The sequence below is a fragment of the Grus americana genome, chromosome 1 (assembly GCF_028858705.1).
Source record: "Grus americana isolate bGruAme1 chromosome 1, bGruAme1.mat, whole genome shotgun sequence".
NCBI classification, from domain to species: domain Eukaryota; kingdom Metazoa; phylum Chordata; class Aves; order Gruiformes; family Gruidae; genus Grus; species Grus americana.
This window is the reverse complement of record NC_072852.1, coordinates 71,211,547-71,230,962: the sequence shown is the minus strand read 5'-3', so window position 1 is coordinate 71,230,962 and position 19,416 is coordinate 71,211,547. Positions and strand designations below refer to the sequence as shown.

The 19,416-nt window shown below is 41.3% G+C and overlaps 1 protein-coding gene across 3 annotated transcripts in view; it reads right to left on the bottom strand.

Annotated features, from left to right (window-relative positions):
- Positions 1 to 19,416, bottom strand: part of PTPRO (protein tyrosine phosphatase receptor type O) — a 154,969-nt gene that overhangs the window by 27,737 nt on the left and 107,816 nt on the right. For all 3 annotated transcript variants that reach the window (XM_054813233.1, XM_054813234.1, XM_054813235.1), the window contains 6 exons: positions 18,152 to 18,345; positions 15,579 to 15,690; positions 10,409 to 10,560; positions 7,667 to 7,787; positions 3,953 to 4,092; positions 1,149 to 1,281 (listed from right to left, as the gene is read on the bottom strand). In XM_054813233.1, the coding sequence (XP_054669208.1) occupies positions 1,149 to 1,281; positions 3,953 to 4,092; positions 7,667 to 7,787; positions 10,409 to 10,560; positions 15,579 to 15,690; positions 18,152 to 18,345 (852 nt within the window). The remainder of the gene's footprint in view (positions 1 to 1,148; positions 1,282 to 3,952; positions 4,093 to 7,666; positions 7,788 to 10,408; positions 10,561 to 15,578; positions 15,691 to 18,151; positions 18,346 to 19,416) is intronic.

Here is a 19,416-nt window from a genome sequence, read left to right as displayed (position 1 = left end):
TGGCATTTTGTTAAGCTTTGGTATGTTCTGATTTTTTTCTTCCTTTTTAACTGACATTCATAACACATCTATGTCTCCAAAGCACATTTCAACTCTGAAGTTGTTGTTCAACAATAATCAATACCTTTTCTGACCCAAAAGCAAAATACCAGGCTGAGGCTCTGTAATATACTGGGTTGAAATTGAATTACTTTGGCAATCACTTGCAATTTATTTTGGCAAATAAATTTTAACAGACTATTCTGCTTTAAATAAGAGCTGGAATCAACTCTCAATAGCAAAACCTTGATTTATTTTTGTTCCATCTTACATGCTTATCAATCGTGCTACTATGAGACCAGATAGCCTGTTCTGCTCATTATACAAGAAACCCTCTCTACTTTACTTGCTCAGAATAACTTTACATCCACAGTTGTCTAGAGAAGCATTTTACAGATTAAAAATCATGGAGATTTTTAAGCTAAGTACGAGATGCTGAATTGTCTGGATGGAGTGCTGTATGATGTACAGGACTGGTGACTAAAGCTACACAACTCCCTAACTAAGCAGAGATGACACTGATCATTCTAAAGGGGAGATTTTAAAGAAAACTCCAGTGTTCTGGGCAGTTCAACACCAATAGTCTTTCTTCAGAGTCAGTACAGAGCGAGGCTTCACAACATGCCCAGGGATTCTCCATCTGGAGCTATCCCTTCAGGGTGTGACTGCTCAAGACCCTGTGGTGGCCCTTGTCCTTCTCTCTCCCCCTATCTCCACTTCCTCACTGAAAGCAGAAAGACATTTTTTGCCTTAGCAGCTTATAAATGTGATTTTGCTCTTGTTTGGGCTTGGCCAAGAAGACATTTTTCTCCATAAATGTCATCAAGCAGTACTCTGATGTTCAGCTGTGACACCACAAACTAGGTCCCTGATTTCTAAAACCCAGTAGAGAATTGAGCCTTTAGTTTATATTTTTCCAAGTCAACTCCCCAGCGGGGATTTTTCTAAGAACTTTTTAAAGTTGCTTCCCCATCCCATCCGCATCTGGCAGCATTTATGTGACACAAACAACCCCCAGGGCCAGCATTACCAAGAGCAGCTTTAGAAAGCAAGGAGAAACAGATGTTGTAGCTGGAGGAGGAAGAAGAAAGCAGGGAAGTGGTGCTTACCCATGGTGGAAACTGCAATGAAAGTGGGGATGCTGGGGCTGTTGTGGCTGAAGGTGGTCACACTGCAGTTGTAGGAAGTGGCAGGGGTTAGGCTGGAAATGGTCACCACGTGTGAAGAGACAGTGATAGGTTCCTGCAGACATGGGGAAAAATACACAGAAGTTTCTCTTTCCTGTAAATGCAAGAGCACAAATCAGTACTCCTCCCTCCACTCATATATTTGACTAGGTAAAGTCAGATCTGGCGAAACCCAGGGAAGGTAACCAGGGCCTGCCTTTGAAAATAGGCAGGTAGCCCAACAGTCTGGCAGAAGATGGGAGAGGAAGAAGGGTGAAAACAACAGTGGGAACCACCCAGAGCACCCCAGAAAACCCCAGGACCCCTTGGATAGGGCAGGAGGGTGCCTCATAGGGGGCTGGTCAGGCACACACTTGGTAGGGAAAACGCTGTGACTCCCAGGACATCCCCAGAGGTGGGCAGAGCTCATGAGCTCTGGTTACTAAGCCATACAGGTAGGAGGAAAACAAAGTTATTTTTATTGAAAGTGCAGCCAAGGCTGCCACAGACTCCGCACCCTCATATGAATATGAGGCATTTCTGCCTCTGAGACGGTTCCTCAGGACGTGAAGAGCAGTGAGCCTTTCACATGGCCAAGGTGAAAAACAAAGCTGGAGCAAAGCCTTTGGGTAATAACCATGATCAGATGTCCCACACTTCAGTTTTTTTAGCTAGCAGAAACTCTTTACATAATATATATTTATACAATGCTTTAATTACTACGTCCCTGGTAAAAACTTTTGTGTTTTATAAATGCTGATACGGCGAAAGAAAACAAATACAACACATGCATTGACATGATATAGCTCCTTAAGGTCCTCGGAAGCTTTTCTGTACTCTCCAGCAGAACTAAAGGTGGGTGGCAGATGCAAAAATAGGGACACTGATGCAGTGGTTTAGAAAGGGAACAAGGAGAGGTTTTATGAATGAACTCACTCCAGCTGGGGAGTGCAAGATCCTGTAGCAAGTCCTGAGCACCGGATTTTTGCAGCGGCCTGTTGTCAGTCATGGGCCCCTTCTAGGCTAGCAAGGGTTCCTGTCGCAGTGCAATTCTGAGGTACATTACACAGATGAAATCACATGTACATGAGTGTAAGGAAGGAGATTTTTATTCCCTGAGCTGAAAAGAGGGGCCATAGAGTGGCAATTGGACTTGGTTGGATGTTTTCCATTTTCCCCTCTGGGAAATTTAAATTAGTCAAGCTAAACCCAAGATGTTCAACCTGGAAAGCTGTTGCTTTTCATTTTCCTGATTTAAAAATGGAGGAAAGGGACAAAAATGTTCATGTAGTTAGCACAGAAAATCACAAGTAAAGAAATTTCACCAGTCTAATGGGAAAGCATCCCTTTTTATAGTTCAAAATGGAGCCCTTTCCCTTTTTTTCATAGAGGCAGAAAAGGGAGTGACGAATCTAATGAGAAGTGAGCTGACAATCTCTGTGCATTTCCTAGTGCCAGATGTTCATGTCAACAAACCAGACACCCACTGAAGCTCCTGCCAAATGGAGCAGTCTTTTCCTGATGTTCTTAAAACAGATCTGCTCTGCACTAAAGCTGCAAATCCTGTGGTACCTTCCTTGCCTGATCACATCATTATTTTGAATCTCTGCTAAGTGGATAATGACTTCTCAATCTTTAGCTATTCACTGTGAAAAAGTAGGGATCTAGATGTGGAATCCAAACTATCCAAAAGATGAAAGTGCATTTAAACATATATTTTTTTTTCCTTTAGTCAGTGCCTTTCTCAATTTAAAAAGAATAATAAATAATTCAGACTGGTCTTCCATAGGATTAAGAGTGTATATGTCTCTTTTGGGATAATCAGTGGTCTAAGTGGGTTATTTTTTACTTTTTTCTGAATGATTCCCCATTATGTGTGACAGTCCACATGACAGAATGATGTTTCATGGCATGTAATCACAGTGATTCACTATACCATCAGCTAAACTGCAAAGTAAGCCTCAAATGTTGCATAGCATTGAATGTCAAGGAATTAAAACTACTCCTGCTCTATTCTTCACTGAACAACGTTAGCAATCTAAACACTCAGATATTCAGGTGGCCTCCGAGCACAGGTACCTAACTGGACAGAGAGAAGAGGAGGTTCATTTGTGAGACAGAGAAGGTGGGCCTTGAAGGAAGTACCCTAAGAGACAAATTCCATGAGGAGCAGCCACATTTGCAGCATAAAGATACTCTTTGAATAGCAGTGACGGTCCTACTGAACTTCAGTTCTCAAAACCAGGAATAAAGTAAGCCAGAAAAAATTAAGTGCTGCATAAAAGATCTCATGAAATCTAAATATGTCTATTTTTCCCATTCCTTATCAAGCTACCTGTGCATTTTTCCCTTCCTGCCCATTGACATTCCCTTAGTTTTGTGGCCCTTTAGGTCTTGCACTGTATATTGGAGCCATTTTCATGACTAGCCAAAGAATGACGCCCTGTTGGATGCACATAGCTTCCATCCAACTAGTTATAATCTCTTCAATAAGACAGAAGCCAATTTTAATATTGCAAAATAATAAAATATTTTAGTATTTGAAATGCTTCAGTAGTTCAGCTTTTAAAGGTTTAATTCTGAACCACCTTACCACATTTGGTTTAATAATCTAACCTGTGTACTGAGAGTAAAATGTCATTGGGCTTTACACGCAAACGCTAAGCAGCTGACAACAAACCAGAAAGATGCAAGGCCCAGTCTCTCAAAGATGAAGAGCAGAAACCAAAGAAGAGACACTTACGTACCTGAACTTTTGTTTCCTGACCAGATCCAGCCTGCTGGCAGTAGACTTCAAAGAAATCGGCCACTCCTTCTTCCACCCACAGCAGAGTCACAGAGGTCTGAGTCTTGTTGACAGCAAACAGTGATTTTGGAGGGGCTGGTTCTAGTTAAGAGAAAATCTCCTTTTATTAAGCTTATCTTTAAGATTCTGGACAACTGGGAAGAGGAAGCCTCAAACAAAAATGACAGCAATGCCAGATGCATTGATCTTTCATTTCCTGCAGACAAAGCCAGCCAATGTAAAGCCCTGCCTCTCATGATGATAAACTACTGCTGTAAAATGGGAAGATAATGAAGTGTCTTGTTTTTTCTTCTCTATTTAAAATGTTCTGTATTTGGACAGTTGGATAATTATTTCACTTCCCTTTTCAACAGAGCCCTTGTCTGAGGATGATCAGCGTATTCTATTAATAGAATGATGTTAACAGAAGCTCTTTCAGGAGAAGATGGCTGTCCATCTGTTAGCAACACTTTTGGCCAGAGAAAGTTTTGCTTCACAAGGCCTGCCCCAGGAGATGATAAAGCAGCAGCTTCCCACAAGTGAAGACCATCTAGGTTCATTTAATTGTAGCAGAAGAAATATTTAGTCAATTAGCAATTTTAAAAAAATCTTGCAGTCTGTTGCTTTTTTTTTTCCTAGGCTAACATTTAAGGTCCATTGAGTCACTCATTCCAGTTAGCTGCCGGAGCTTTCTCTCCTCACTGAATGCAAAGGTCCAGATTTCAGAGGTCTTCAATTTATTGCTTCAATTATTGTTGCTGTTGCGCCGGATGAACAGGCAACAGCGAAACATATACAAGGGACTGGGGTTCCTACATGGCGAGGAGGAGACAACCCCACGATAGGACTATTGGGGGTCTCCTGGGAGAGACGGCATCAGAGATACTGTGAAACATGGACTAGGGTCTGCACGTAGCACCCCTGACCCTGCATGGGGTGGCCTCGGCTGTCCCCTCCTGGGCCACTTCCCCACCCGCGAACCCCCGGGGCTGGGCTGCAAGAGGCCCATGGGAGGCCATGCTGATGTCCAGAGGAGACCACCCCTTAGTGCAACCCCACCTGAACCATGAAAAGCACAGGAGAACAGGAGAGGAAACCTTGAGGAACAGGGAGACAAGCGAAGAGCCTAGGCACAGTGTTAAGATGAGATATACTTTTTTTTCCCACCAGATTATTTAAAGACCAAGGCTTGATCCTGATGTTCATCCTGAGGACTTCACACAATGGGTACTTGCAACCCCTAGCTTTCAATACCTCAGGCACCCTGGGGTCCTTTGGTTTGCCTTCTGAGAGTGCAAAGTTTGGGTTGTACCTTTCCAAGATGTTCTCCAGAGTTTTCAGGTTTCCTGATCTATGGACATTTAATGAAAGTCGTCATTCTCAAACAATGAACTAATTCCAGGATCCTGACGCGCTACATACAATATGATATGTATAACAACATTTTGGTCTTATTTTTTCCCTTCACAAATAACTTGTTATTCTTCTGTGAGATGCTGTCACAGGAGCCTGGACAGGTTGTCTAAGATCCGCCACAAAAAACTTGGCACCAAGGACTTGCTCAAGTGGTTATAGACATTTTGGAGACGTATCTGATCCTCAGACAATCAGATCAGTGTTCTAGGTTTGGAGGCTGCCAAGATTATATTGGCATTAGGGAGAGCGTTGAGGAAAGCAGGGTAGGGACTGAGGAACATTCACGTGCCTTCTTCTGTGTCACGGGGATTGCAGTGCACATGTTGTCCCAGAACTACATAGGAAAGCGTCCTTCTCCCTTAATTACACACATATATCTGCTCTTGGATTCACAAACACATTCCATCCCTCGCTCCAGGTAAAAAAATGGCCTCAATTAAAATATGAGCTTTGCGTTGGGCATCATCCCAAGCAAATCCTCCTTTTGCCTCCAGCAAATGGCTTGATTTTTCTGCAAGTGGAAAGTTGCCAGGATGAAGCAAACATCATGGAGGGAAGAACATTTGGCAGGAATGCTTAAATGACTGCCAAGTGCTGAGTCGTCTATCACTTAGAGTCAGTTCCCACTACTGCTAATTACAACTCCCATTGCTCCTTCAGAAACAGAGAGAAGGAAAACCTCCAGTAAAATATCCTTACTATTGTCTATTTGAAGTGCAAACAGCATAAAAAGAAAAAAAAAAAAAAAAAACAAAATACAATGAACCAACAAAAAACAACAACCAGAATTCTAGAAGTGATTTATCAAACAGGAGTTCATTCCACTTTCTCTTTGTTGTCCATGAAAGAGCAAAATAACTATACCAGTTCATTAAGAGCCTGCCTGTCCATAAGCAAAGAACAGGAAGATACAACTAGGCTGCAGGGTGTACAACATGAATAATACATGGCACTAATGGACCTGTCTGAAAGATAAAGGAGTTGATATTTTGAAATACCCCTCTAAAATATTTGGACAATGGTAGTGGGGGGGATATACTCACCCTCACACATCCACCCACTCAGTCCTGGGAATGAACACACGCACCTAATTAAGCACAGATACAAGGCATGGGGAAAACAGTGGACAGGATTTGCACAGGGAAGAGAAAATCCATGGAATTTGTCTACATCTTTCAAATATTCCCTTTGGTGAAAAGACCTGGAAGAGCTTCAGATTTTTGTGGCTGTACTGCTTGCCCCAGCGCTGTTTAAGAGATTTGAGTAAGAGCTATTGAGGAAGATAAACAGACAAAGATTGCTTCAAGACCTCTAATTCAATTAGAAATTATTGAGCCCTTTAAATTCTCTTCTTTCATTATCACCTACAAAAGATTTATTATGCATGTAGAGAAGACAATCCAGTTTGAAATTACTAACTCTTCTTTACCCACCTTCACAGCGCAGTTAATGCCTGTAAAAGCAGTTAGGCACACTTCAAAACTTCACAGCTTTAGGTACCTAGCACTCAACAATTCTATGTGCGTGCACAAGTGAAGTAAAATCTCTTAAGGTACAATGGTGTGATGTCCAGTCTTCCTCACAGGTAAAGGAAGATGTTGGGCAGGAAGTTATATTTTCAAGTCCTACCTAAATAATGAAGTTCTTAAGTCTTTTTTTTTTATTGTTGTTTTTTTTGTTTTGTTTCTTTGAGGAAATTACACATATATCCCTTAGAATGATGCTGGGTTCCACAACTATGAATCTGGTTGTTTTTGTGAAGAGTACTGTCACTGACTTGTATTTAAGTGTACATTTTGGGTGTTAGAAGACTATGGAAATGTCCAGGGAGAGAGGAGAGGCAGAGTGCAGACCCAGAAACAGGCTTATCGAAAACAAGGACCGTTCTGCTTTGTACTGAAAAGTTTAGCTGTGAAGCCTGAGTCACTGCTCCCAAAACCTGCCTGTGTTCAAGACCTTAGGGAAGCAAATCTGGAGCAGAGTTGTTCTCCCAGTGAGGCATTAAGCGATTTGCACTCTCCAACTTCCACTTACAGTCAGATTCTGCCACTCTTGCTCCTCTTGAGTATTTTAAGAAAGTAGCTTCACACAGGGAAATGAGATGATCTTCACAGCAAGGTGAGGTGAAAATTACAGCTTTGTAAAAGAAATGCAGTCCCAGGTACATGACACTGAAGATATTCAATCTGCTGACAGAGTTGCTCTTATAGTCAAATGAGAGGAGGAGTGAGTTTGCAATTTACAAACAAGCATTTCTTACCCAATTTCACAAGCTGGGGCAGGGAAGTATTGCTGCCTCTTTCAGTACAAGCAGTCACTGAAAGGTTGTAAATGTCCCCCGGAGGCAAGCTCAACACTGCAGTCATCACATTGCGTGTTACCTACAATAATTATCAACACCAACTGTTAAATATGACCCAAACCAGATATCCTTCTTGTAAAATTAATCTGGTCACTTAATATACTACAGAGAAAGTTCTGTGCATCACAGCAGATGTCTTCTGCGTACTCTAGACTTGTCACATGAACCAGTTCCCACGGAGACCAACTGTGGAAAGCCATGACGGTCAGCAGAATATCACAATGCAGAGAGAAGACAATCTTAGGCCGTATTTTCTGTATGACCAGTGAATATCTAAGGAAGAAAGAAAATCTCCCTCATACCAATGAGAGTACTCTTGCACCTAGATTTTTCGAGCTGTGCAAAATGCTAACCAAACCATGGATTTGAGTCCATTGCAATGTTAGAGGCATTTAAATCAGATGAGATATCTCTACGAGGAGTACACAAGACACATATAGGCAGGCCTTTATATAGCCGAAGAACCTGCAAATTAAATCCAGCTGGGCAAGTCTAACGCCTACCTGGCAACCTGTTGACTTGACAATAGATCTCAGGGCCTGACTTCAGTCATCTGCAAGTTTGAAACCAGAGATGATCCAAAACTGAGCTGAGCTTCAAAAGATTGTGAATAAATTCTTCCTATTATTTTAGGGGTGGGTAAGATCCCCATTTCTCCAGGGTCATGGAGAAGGATGCAGAACTCAGACACTGTTTTCAGAGCACTTGTAGACTATCTACAAAGGGCACATTCAGTAATCTCATGCTGGTTTTCACAGTCAATTTTCAGGCTGAAGCTTTAAGTTCCAAGAAGGATAGACGGTCTCGAATAAAGACTAACAGGACTATGCACATTATCTGGATCACTTGTCTAAAAACTGACCAACTTCTTCAGAGTCTTGGGAAGTACTCAAATAGTAGGAAGAAAAAATCATCATCACTTGATTATTTTACCTATTTATTTTAATAAATCTACAAGAAAAACAACCATAATAATCATCTTAAGAATCTTAGTAAATCAGATAAAGAGAGCACATTATAGTACGACTTTTAAAGGAAATTATTTCTGAAAGTGACTAACAGAGCTTAGGAGAGCAGGTACACCATGCAGCCTGCAAACATACACCCACGTTTACAAATATGAGCAGTACCATAAAGGTTAGCTGTAAACAGGTTGTCGCAGGAATTTCTTAAAGAATACCTGCTGGGTTCTCTTGTTTTGAAAATAAAATAAAGAGAAATAATCCTAAAGACATCTTTGAAGTTTTATTTGTGGATACCCTCTACTTTTAATCTGTTGTTTAATCTAATATTCAATATTCATTTTCATTTAATTTCATATTTAATGTTTACTGTATTTTATATTTATTCAATCTAATAATTTCTTACTAAAATATTATTTTACCAGAAGTGGTAGCATAAAAGTCAGATTTTTTCCTGTAAGAATAATAATCTTAGAGAGATGACTTTCGGAAGGAAAGGAGGGATATCGCAGAACAATTTTTTTAAATTCAATTGTTAGAAAACTTTATTTGGGGGGAGGGGGGAAGTGGAGCTTTCTTCCTTGTTTGAAACAAAGATCCAAATATTGGAAGCTCCTGGTGTTCAGAAATGTCATGTTTTTGATCAGTTCTACTAATAACCTAATTAGATTCGTGCTGCAACAAGCTCCAGATGGGTGCACTCTGGCAGCCACTACGAATCCAACAAAAACTAGGGTGTTCCATGTAAATCCAAATACAAATTTCTGATGAATTTGCGCTTACACTGAAAATCCACTTCCCACTCAGCATCTGCTGAGTCTTCGGCTGTAGAAGGGAAACCTTTGCCTTGAAAAAGACCAGACATTTTCTCCTTGTCAATGATTAAAAGATCAATAGAGAGGTAGAAGACAGTCACAGTCCACAGGCTGTATGAAGCTACTACATCCCCACGCTGCACTGCTCCACTGCTATTTCAGACACTTCTCACTGTATGTCCAGGGGCAGCTCTTTTGCTTCGGGTTAAACATGTGTCTCAGTACCCTGCACAGCATGACTTTACTCCACAGCTGGAAAACTCAGATTTCTCTTTCTAAGTGATTTTTAAATATGCTCAAAGAGTTCAAGAGAATGTGCCAACAACACATCTTAACATCTGGCAAGTTTTCTAAGTGCATACATTCTGGGTGAAATCCTCATCTCATCAGTTAGTTGAACTCGTATTTAAACAGAAAATGAAAAGCACATAATTTATGAGGAGGACTGCTTGATAAAGTCAGAAAATGGGAAGTGATAGTACCTGGTCTGAATGAACTAAAAAAAACTTCAGCCAGTAGTGCAGTCCGGTTATTATTAAATAGAAATTAAAACAGACCAAATCTGTTCACTGAAAAATACCCTTTCTATTTTACTGTCTGCAGCTCAGAAGTTTATAAGCTATTTTTAATTTCTCACCTAAATTATCAACACTTGCGCTGGATCACCATAGAGCCATTTTGTCCACTGGCTGTTTTGAGAGCTTGAGTCTTTAGAAGTACATGCTAACACTGTGAAATAACTTTAATTGATCAGGCTTCTACCAATCTTTATCAACTTGCTTAAACCTTATACTACAAAGTTATCATCTCAAGAAAAAAAAAAAAAAAGATAAATGAGCGACACTTTCCCTACTCATACTTACACTCTTCTTGATTTTTTTCTTTCCTTCTGCAATAACCATCCAATGCAGCATCCTGGAATGAGAAAGATCAGTACCATCTCCTCCATAGGTCCAGGTGACGTACAAAAGGTGGTTGTAATATTCTATGGAGGTAATCTCAGGTGCCACAGGTGCTGAAGGAAGAAGACAAATATATTACAGATGGGGTCTAACACAGTTGATTACCAAATCCAGTGATAAACTTCTGCCAAAGGATACTGTCAGGAAGAGAGTATCACAAACCTGCAGTTTTCCAAAGAACATCTTTTTGCATGAAAAGTTATGGCCACCTTTGTTGCCAGGGTGAAAGTCCCACCTTCACAGAAGGCAGCCATCAGCTGACAGCCATCTAAGCATCAAGCGTCTAGTCTACAAGCATGTGGTAGCTATATTATTAGGTGTTAGGTGAAGCAGCTGTTGTCCCTCCTCTTCTTCCACACGCCCAGCTCCTGCCCAGTGCTGTCGCCGCTGCTGCACAGCTCAGAGTGCCCTGACGCAGCCCCACCAGCCTGTTCGATGGCTTGTCTTGCACTGGAGCTGCAAGTCCTTGGCTCCCAGTGTACCCCAAGAAGAAAGATAGCAACCTCCAGAGCAACTCCTCTCCTCTTAAAACAGGTATTTGAGTAAGAGAATTACCTCCTGGAGGTGCCTCTCTATTAATTGCAGAGGGAGTACAGCCAATCAGCTCACCTTGATTGCCTAGTTTGGAGGTGTGGGTCCCCAGTTAGGATTTAAGTTTAAACCGAGTGGAGATCCAAAAGTGAAAGTCAGCGACTGGTAAAGCTCATAACCCCCTCTCCAAGGGCTATCAGTGGGATAACCTGAATAAAGCAGGAAAGTGTATGAATCTGTGCACTTGGCAGATTCTTGAGGAGCGCCAGCACAGCCCTGGATGCCAGCACAGCTGCAGGTGCCAGAAGCCAGGATGAAACACAGGAACGACTTGGAGCTCGGGTCTGTTTGAAGGGGCCACAAGATGTCACTGCTGCTTTCACGAAGGCTTCTATGACTTTTGCATCAAGACATTCGTTAGCAATCAGATTTACTGAAGCAATTGCTGAGAAAGGCAGCAAATACAATGCATGGACAATTTAGAGCCATTTAGAAACGTTTAGTAAGACTATTCTCTCAAATTAATCTTGAAAATGTCCTTTTGTGCTGTTGAGAGGAAGCAACGTTATTTAGTATAAAATCTTTAAAGTAACGCTTCTTTTAGAATCATAGAATCTTTAAGGTTGGAAAAGACCTCTAAGATCATCAAGTTCAACCATCAAATTAGTTGACTAATTAATCGCTAATTTCTAGACATCTAATTCTATCCCTACGCAAGGATTGTATATTCCTTACAATTTAATGTCACACCTGGCATGAATCTTATACACTAATAATAATTTCCTCCTATACTTAAATATTGATGACATACTTTCCTTCTTAATGTTCACACAGCTGTTTGCTTTATGTATCTGGCAATGGACATCCAGGATATCTGAAATGAGACTAAGGGCCACGGCTTGCACAATCGTCTCCTCCAACATATCCTGCTGCTGACCTGGCCTGAAGTGACACCTGAAAGCATCCACGGGACCAACAGACAGCAGACGTGGTGGTACTCACCAACAATCTTACTGGTTTTGCTTCTCCAAAGCTAAAAGTATTCGCATTGTAAAAGAAAATGTTGGTGGTCTAAAGCGCCCTCGCTTATGATTGCTTTAAATCCAGCTGTTTACAGCAGGTGGCATTAAAAACTCATTAGTCACCACAGCAACACCGGCAGCGCCACAATCTCTCCCTGCATAAAAACAACAGCGTGCAACTGTTGCTGCAGGAGCCCGAGAGAACAAACGCTGTATCTGGTAAGTCTCTGGGATCCCCCCAAATCTCCCCCATCCTCTTGGGGACATCTGACCAGTTGTTGCGGCAGACAGCCATGTATGACCTGCCCTTTCCTAATACCCTTTTCATTCCAAGCGCTGCAGTTCAGTAAAGCCCCAGCCTGGCTGCAGACTCCACGTGAGCAGTGGGATCCTGCATTAGGGAAATGGTTTGTCTGCTCTGAGCTTGCAGCAAGGTGTGGTCCCAAACTCCCAGATGGTCCTTCTGCTTTGTTTTAAAAAATCAAGCTTATGTTCTGGTGCACAGGTTAGCTTTCCAGTTATGCACAGAAGAACTGACAGACAGTGTACTGTCAAGAAGATTACAAAACCTTCATTCTAGTATTCTAAAATCTAGGGCTTTTTCATGGTCTTTTTGTTTGTTTAATTCCTGGCAACCTGTGCAGGGGAGGTAGCATTGTTCAGAATGATGCAGAAAGGGACCGAGTGCTCCATAAAACCATCTGTTCCCTCTCTGGAAAGAAAGGGGCTGAGGGTGACAAAGAGCCGTGCAGTCCCCCGGTAACTTGAAAGAGTGAAAAGGCAGCACCTACTGGGGACAAACATTTCAAACCTGCAGACATGAAAAATTGGCATGCCACTTTCTGGCAAGTTAGTCTGACAGCAGTCCCTGGACAAAGCTGAAGAGTTTTCAAGTAATAAGGCAATCAGAGGACAGGAGTGTATTTCATGCTCACATTAAATGCTGACCATCTATTGATAAACGCCTGTAATTTGATCAAATCAGATTTGTTTGTTAGGACTCTTCCCTTAAAATGCTGTGATCTGGCTCACTGCTATGCAACGTTTTCATCAATACTCTGAAAGCAAAAGCACTGCTGACGAACCCTGCGGCAAGTAACATGGCAACTGGCAGAGGTGTGGAGGATTTGGACAGGGCTGTGATTTGAATTATTGGCCCTTATGCTGAGCCTGTTGAAACAAAATGTATTTCCAAGTGCCAGGTGCAAAGCTGAGTCTTTAGGAAAAAGGCATGCAGACAACACTTTCCAAATGACAAATTCTGGAAAGCAGCTACCCTAGGAAGGAGTTAGAAGCTACAGAATAGAAGCAAATCAACATAGACCTCCAGTGTGATGCCATAGTAAATGCAATCATCTAGATGCACAAACAGGAGAGCATTGAATAGGGAGCTGATTTTGCCTCGGTAGGAGCATTCAGCAGGCTGGTATTACACTTTCAGTTTTCACATACTTTGGTAAAGACAGTAAAAATTAGAGAGGCAAAGTGGGGGAAAAAGTAACATGAGAAATTGCCTTACTGTGAGAGCACCTGAAGAGTTCAATGAAAGCAATTTATCAACAGAAGAGAGTGAAACTAAATTCTATATAGAGAGGGAAAAAAGCTTTGTGTCTCTTCAATCAATAAAAGTGTAACAAGAATCATGGACTGGATACTAAAACTAGAAAAATTCAGATCAGAAGCAAAGGATAAACCTTCGACAATAAGAGGAATTAAGCATTGGTACAACTTTTCAGTTGGATATTTTCTGGATATTTTCACTTAAGACCAGATGACATTTTTGAAGAGAGGTTTTGCTGACCACAAGTGGATGACATTACCTAAGAGATTAATCCATTTCTGATTTTGTCTACACCTGCTAGTGAAGGAGTTGATACATTTTTCATCTAAAAGCAGGAACAGTCTTTACTTTCTCCGTACAGAGATCCAGACTGATCCTGATGATAGCTTATATTTTTGGAATAACCTTAATCTCCCTAATTCCTGCTGCAGGTTTCTGGAGACACAATATTGAAGTGTGAGGGCCCCACTGGAACATTTCCACTCTAAAACGCTGAACCTGGTACTCAAATCAGTTGCAAAGGACATTTCTCCCCTCATACAGCAACCAACCAGCTGGAAAATTGCTTCCTTATAGTGCTACAGAAAAGTTGATTGATGCCAAAGGACAATGAATATCCCTGGAGACCCTTCACGGGGCCCCAGTGGGTGCTATGAGTTTCTAATACACTGGAGAAGTGCCAGAATTTGTTGGCGGTGTAGCTTGGGATCGGGTATCTCAGAATGGGAGGGTTTCTGATGACTTCAGTGGAGCTAGGACTTCACTCACTAATAATTTTTCTGTCGTGGCTCTGTTGAGCACAGGCACTATATTAATCATAATTCCAAATGGGTCTTATTCCATTCCTTCCTCAGTTACATCCTTTTAGCCTCTCGCCAAAAAGAAAATCTGGCAGTAGGCCAGTATCTGTTCTGGAGGGAGTGGCGGGGACCTTGTAGGCTGATTTTCCTCGTAATTTGATTTCTACAGCTGGAAAAGATGAGCGAGTCATACTTTATTTCCTCTCATAGCGCATCTGAATTATTTACTGCTTTCAATCACCTTCTGCAAGGTGAATTAAACAGCGGTACATAAAAGCAAAATGACTCAATAGGGAACTTTGACTTAACCAGCCTGGATGCTAGGAACACGTGGCAAGGTGCTAACAGGAACTGTTGTAGGCTCTTCCCTCTCCGACTAATCTGTTTGACATATTGAAGATTCGAGCCCAAAGTATCTGACAAGAGACAATGGAGTGTGTTAAATGCAAGGCCGGTCCCAACTGGAAGAGTGCAATCCATGTGGTTACATCAATGTACTGTAGCTGAGGATCCGGATGACGAATGACTTGCCAGCACCACACAGTTTCCCAAGGCCAATTTACCCAGCGCGGCTGCGACGCGTTGATCACAGCAGCACCCCTCCCTCCTTACTGCGCGCAAGCAAAAAAACACCCCGCAGAAAAGGCAAGGCTGGAGGACAAGAATAATGTGCTACCGAACGTGCTCCCTGCCTCGGTCTGCCTAAGAGTGCAGAACTCTACCCTACGTAAGCTAAGCTGCGGTCGTGGTCTGACCTGTGGATTACTGGGAGGGGAAAAGAGGCGGGAAAAGTATTTGGAAACATTGCAAATATAAGGAAAAATGTTTCATAATACTAGCAAACCTAAGAATTCAGATTACTATTTCCCATTAACTTCTCAATGTCTAAAACATACACTGTCATAAAACCCGAGCGGGATCACTGGCCCTCACTGGAGCCCTTGCATTCAGCTGATGGAGGACTGGAACAGAGTCATCAAAGACTGCGCTTTGCATATGGAAATTATACATATTAAAGCAGCCCTCAGAGCTTTCCTTAAAAAGCCACAACACAAAACTTAGCTGTTAAATACCCTAACTTGCAACATCCGAGTCAGGCTTTCCCAGCACCTCAGCTCCCGGGAGCGTGTCCACGGTCTTTTCAGGCAGCTGCTTACCTGTTATGAAGCTGATGGTGGAGCTGTCACAGCAGCTCAGCTCTGGGTCCCCCCAAGTCACCATGGTGACCCGGAAATTGTAATACCAAGCAGGCAGCAGGTTAGCTATTCTCTATAAAATGACAAAAGACAAACAGAAGCTCAGGAGAAAATTCACCAGCATGAGGCGTGACTTATAAAACACGACAATATTTACAAATCCAGTGCCCATGCATGGGACCATTTTACTGAGCTCCCACTCCTTGCAGCAGTGGAAACCTCTGTACTTCGGGATTTCAATTTATTCAAAAATCTGTACAATGAGAGCGAACAAGGTTGTGGCGGCTCTGCTAATTACCCACATGCACGTGGTCCCAGTCCTACCCGCCATGGGAACCTCTCATTGATTTCCAGGGCAGCGAGAACGATTCCCGCAGAACGATCTTCCATCACAAAATTCTGATTTGATGAAGGTAGAATATTTAACTGGGAAATGCAGGCTTTTCTATTTCAATGAAATAGAGTTTGAGGATAAATTAGAAACAACATTTTTGACTCAGATATTGTCACTTCAAAAGACTTATGTTTTTCCAGTTTTCAAAGTGTATTTCACTTTGTGTTATCATTTATTATAAATGAAATATGAATGAAACATAAATGACTTATGAGCATAAATTATATATATAAATACAAATGAGATATAAATGAAGTATTAAATGCAATATATTTCATATTATAACACTGTATGTAATATTTAAGTTAAAATTCAAATACTTCCACTGACAGCACAAAATACTTCAAATGTTTACTTTTATGTTTAAATTAAAAGCCTCATGATATTTTTAAAATTCAAAATAAAAGCAAATGTGAAATAATGAAAATTTTTAAGAAATTAGAAATTGCTGTTTTTACAGATCTGTGCCGTTTGCAGTGGCCTTTTTCCCTCAGATAGTACAAGGCAGTCCAAATATAGGGTTTGTGGATTATTCTCTTTATGCTTTTTAGAAAAAGTTTTATCCAATTAACACCAAAACCCTGAAGATGCTTGGACGACTTCTGACATGCCCCTGGTGTAATATTGAAAATACCAATTGCTTTGAATATTTTCAAATAAGATGCAGAGCACAAAATGAACAAAGCAACTGAACAGAGTGAAAGGGGCAAATTCAGTTCCAAAGGTTCTCACCAAGTGTTAACCTTCAGGAAATAATTTTTGATCTAAGCTGTTAGATAACTTGATTTTTGATTGCCCTGTCTCCTCACTGGGGTTGACATTGTTGCTCCAGAAGACACCACTACAAGATGTCAGTAGATCATAGAGAAATTTGTGGGACATGGTGGGATTCTGGAGCATGAGAACCCAAACAAAAGTTCACCAACACCTACCTGTATGTTACATGCCATAACGGAAGAACAGGGAGACACTCTTTCTAATTCAGGCTTACTCTTTAAAATTATTCCCTTAGAAACGCTCACTTTAGCTGAGATATAGCACTCTTGCATTTCAGACTGGAATTCAGACAAAGGAATTCCAACTTGGCTTTTTTGAATACGATTTGCAATGGTAAGGGACAATATAATCTCATTTTCTAATGAATCACATTAACTCTGGAAGATGGCATTACTTCTAAAATGACTTGGATCACTCAGGTAATAATCTAATTGTGCTGAGTCATGATTACAAGATATTAATTACTCATTTGGTAAGTTATTTTTGTTTTTAATTTCCCTGGAGATTTATGTGCTAGATTTACAGTCACGTACCCAATTACAGTTAAGCCGCTGTAGCCAAAATGACTCCACAAATGGTATTATGCAAATCAGTTACAGTAAATCACTGTGGCTCTCACAAGCAGCAAAAGTTATTGCTACCCTTTTTGCATACTCATAACTTTCTGAACAACTAATTTCAGCCAAAATCGCTTGGCGTCTTGTGCTACAGCGAAGTCTGAATAAAATCTGTTCACCTTCTCTAGGAAATAATGGAAAAGAAGAGGAAAATTTCACTTTATTTCTGCAAAGATGCGTGTGCTTGTATGTGTATGTGTGTTCTTCTAGAGACCAGTCTCCACCTAGTTGCAATCCTGACATAAGTCTTTGTAGCTTCAGAAACACAAAGGCTATTTTCACGAGAGCATCTCTGCAGCTAAGCCTTCCAGATGGCACACTGCAAGACCAGCCCACAAGCCCCCAAAACATATTATCAATATTAATTATGTAGATAAGGCTTTGGACTACTCCCCCCGCCCTGAGGAGATGATGGAATTTTTAAAGCCCTGACTGACAAACTGACCCACAAACTGAAGCTGCCTCTGGACTTGCTGAACATGCCCATTTGTCAACGAGCAAGAGGCTCATCTCCTATCTCATCGCTCTGCTTAAACTTTAGCATGGTTCAGCTGCCATTCCCTTACTTTAGGACAAAAAAACCCGCCTCTAGTATCCTGGCCATTTTCTCTGCTTTGCCTGGAAAAATGTGCCAGGCTTAAAGGCGTATATACATATTTAGGGGGGAAAGGCTGGGCAAAGAAATGTCAGGAGCTGCCAGTGCCGCACAGGCATGGGAAAGCAATAGTCAGTAATGGTCACTTTACCACGGAGGCAGTTAAGGAGACGGTTGCTGCTATTTCATAGTAGGTTGTCCACTCAGAGGTCATCGTTGATGGGTTGAAGTAAAACATTTCTACAACATATTTCCTAAACACCCCAAGGAAAGGTCTGTTCCAGCTCAAAACCACAGCAGTAGGTCCCAAAGGGTAAAGCGTCAGATCCTTTATTCCAGTGGGCACTATAAACCAGAAACTGTGATTAGTAATGTGTGTGTTATCAGTTACACTTTCTTTTAAAACAATACTTTTCCCTAACCAAGTTCTACCTATTTCTGGTTTGTTCCTGACTAATTTCCAGGAGCTTCCTTGTTACAAGCAAGCAATACATTTTTTCAGCATTTGTTCTCCAGTTTGTTATGTCTACTTTTTCAGAAATGACTACAGGCTACTTGGTGTTGGCTGCTTAGCTTGAGATAAAGTACAGGGCTTCCTTTTTCATAAATGGATGGTTCCATTCTACTTTGAAAATCAGGATGTTTAGCAGATATTTCAAATTGCTCAAAAACAAAAGCATCAAAAGCCATAACACTTTGGAAGATGAAGACTATGAGGAAGAACAGTGTTCATGTCTAGCCCTCCTTCCCTGGGGAATCTGAAGGTGCTGTCATGTATTGCTATTCTTGCCTCACAGATGATGACACTGAGAAAGGGGAGTCAAGCGATTTGAAAAATGTCACATAAGGGTCAACTTCTGCAACCATTACTTGTCTGAAAAGCAATTATTCTTCATGACTTAACTGAGGCTACTTAAATAAGTACTTTGCTAACATTTGCAAGGGTTGCACAGCCCCATCTATTGCATGCCAGGTCAGAGCCGAGACCAGCACCCACATTACTTCAGTCCATGTTAGCACGTGATTGCCTTTCCCTTCAGAAATCATTTACCGCATCTTTGCTTTGCTTTCCCAAAAGTGTAAATACTCCCTCAGTGAAAGCGAGGCTTAGGATAAACATGCAGAGAAATGAATACTTTTTAAAGTGCATTTTATCTTATTTCAGTTTCATTCATCATGAACCACCACTGATAATTTCACATAACAGTTTGTTTTGCAGGTCTACTATTTTAATATCAAATTCAATATCCTGTTATGAAATGAAAACTCAAGATCCACCATTGAACTCAAGAAAGTCAAGGCATACACAACTGAAGTTGGTGATGGTCGTGTAGCAGTGCAGGAGATAAGCCAACTCGCCTGGCTCTTAGCACTGTGGCCTTCAGACTGGGCCACATTAGATCCTTCATAAAGCAC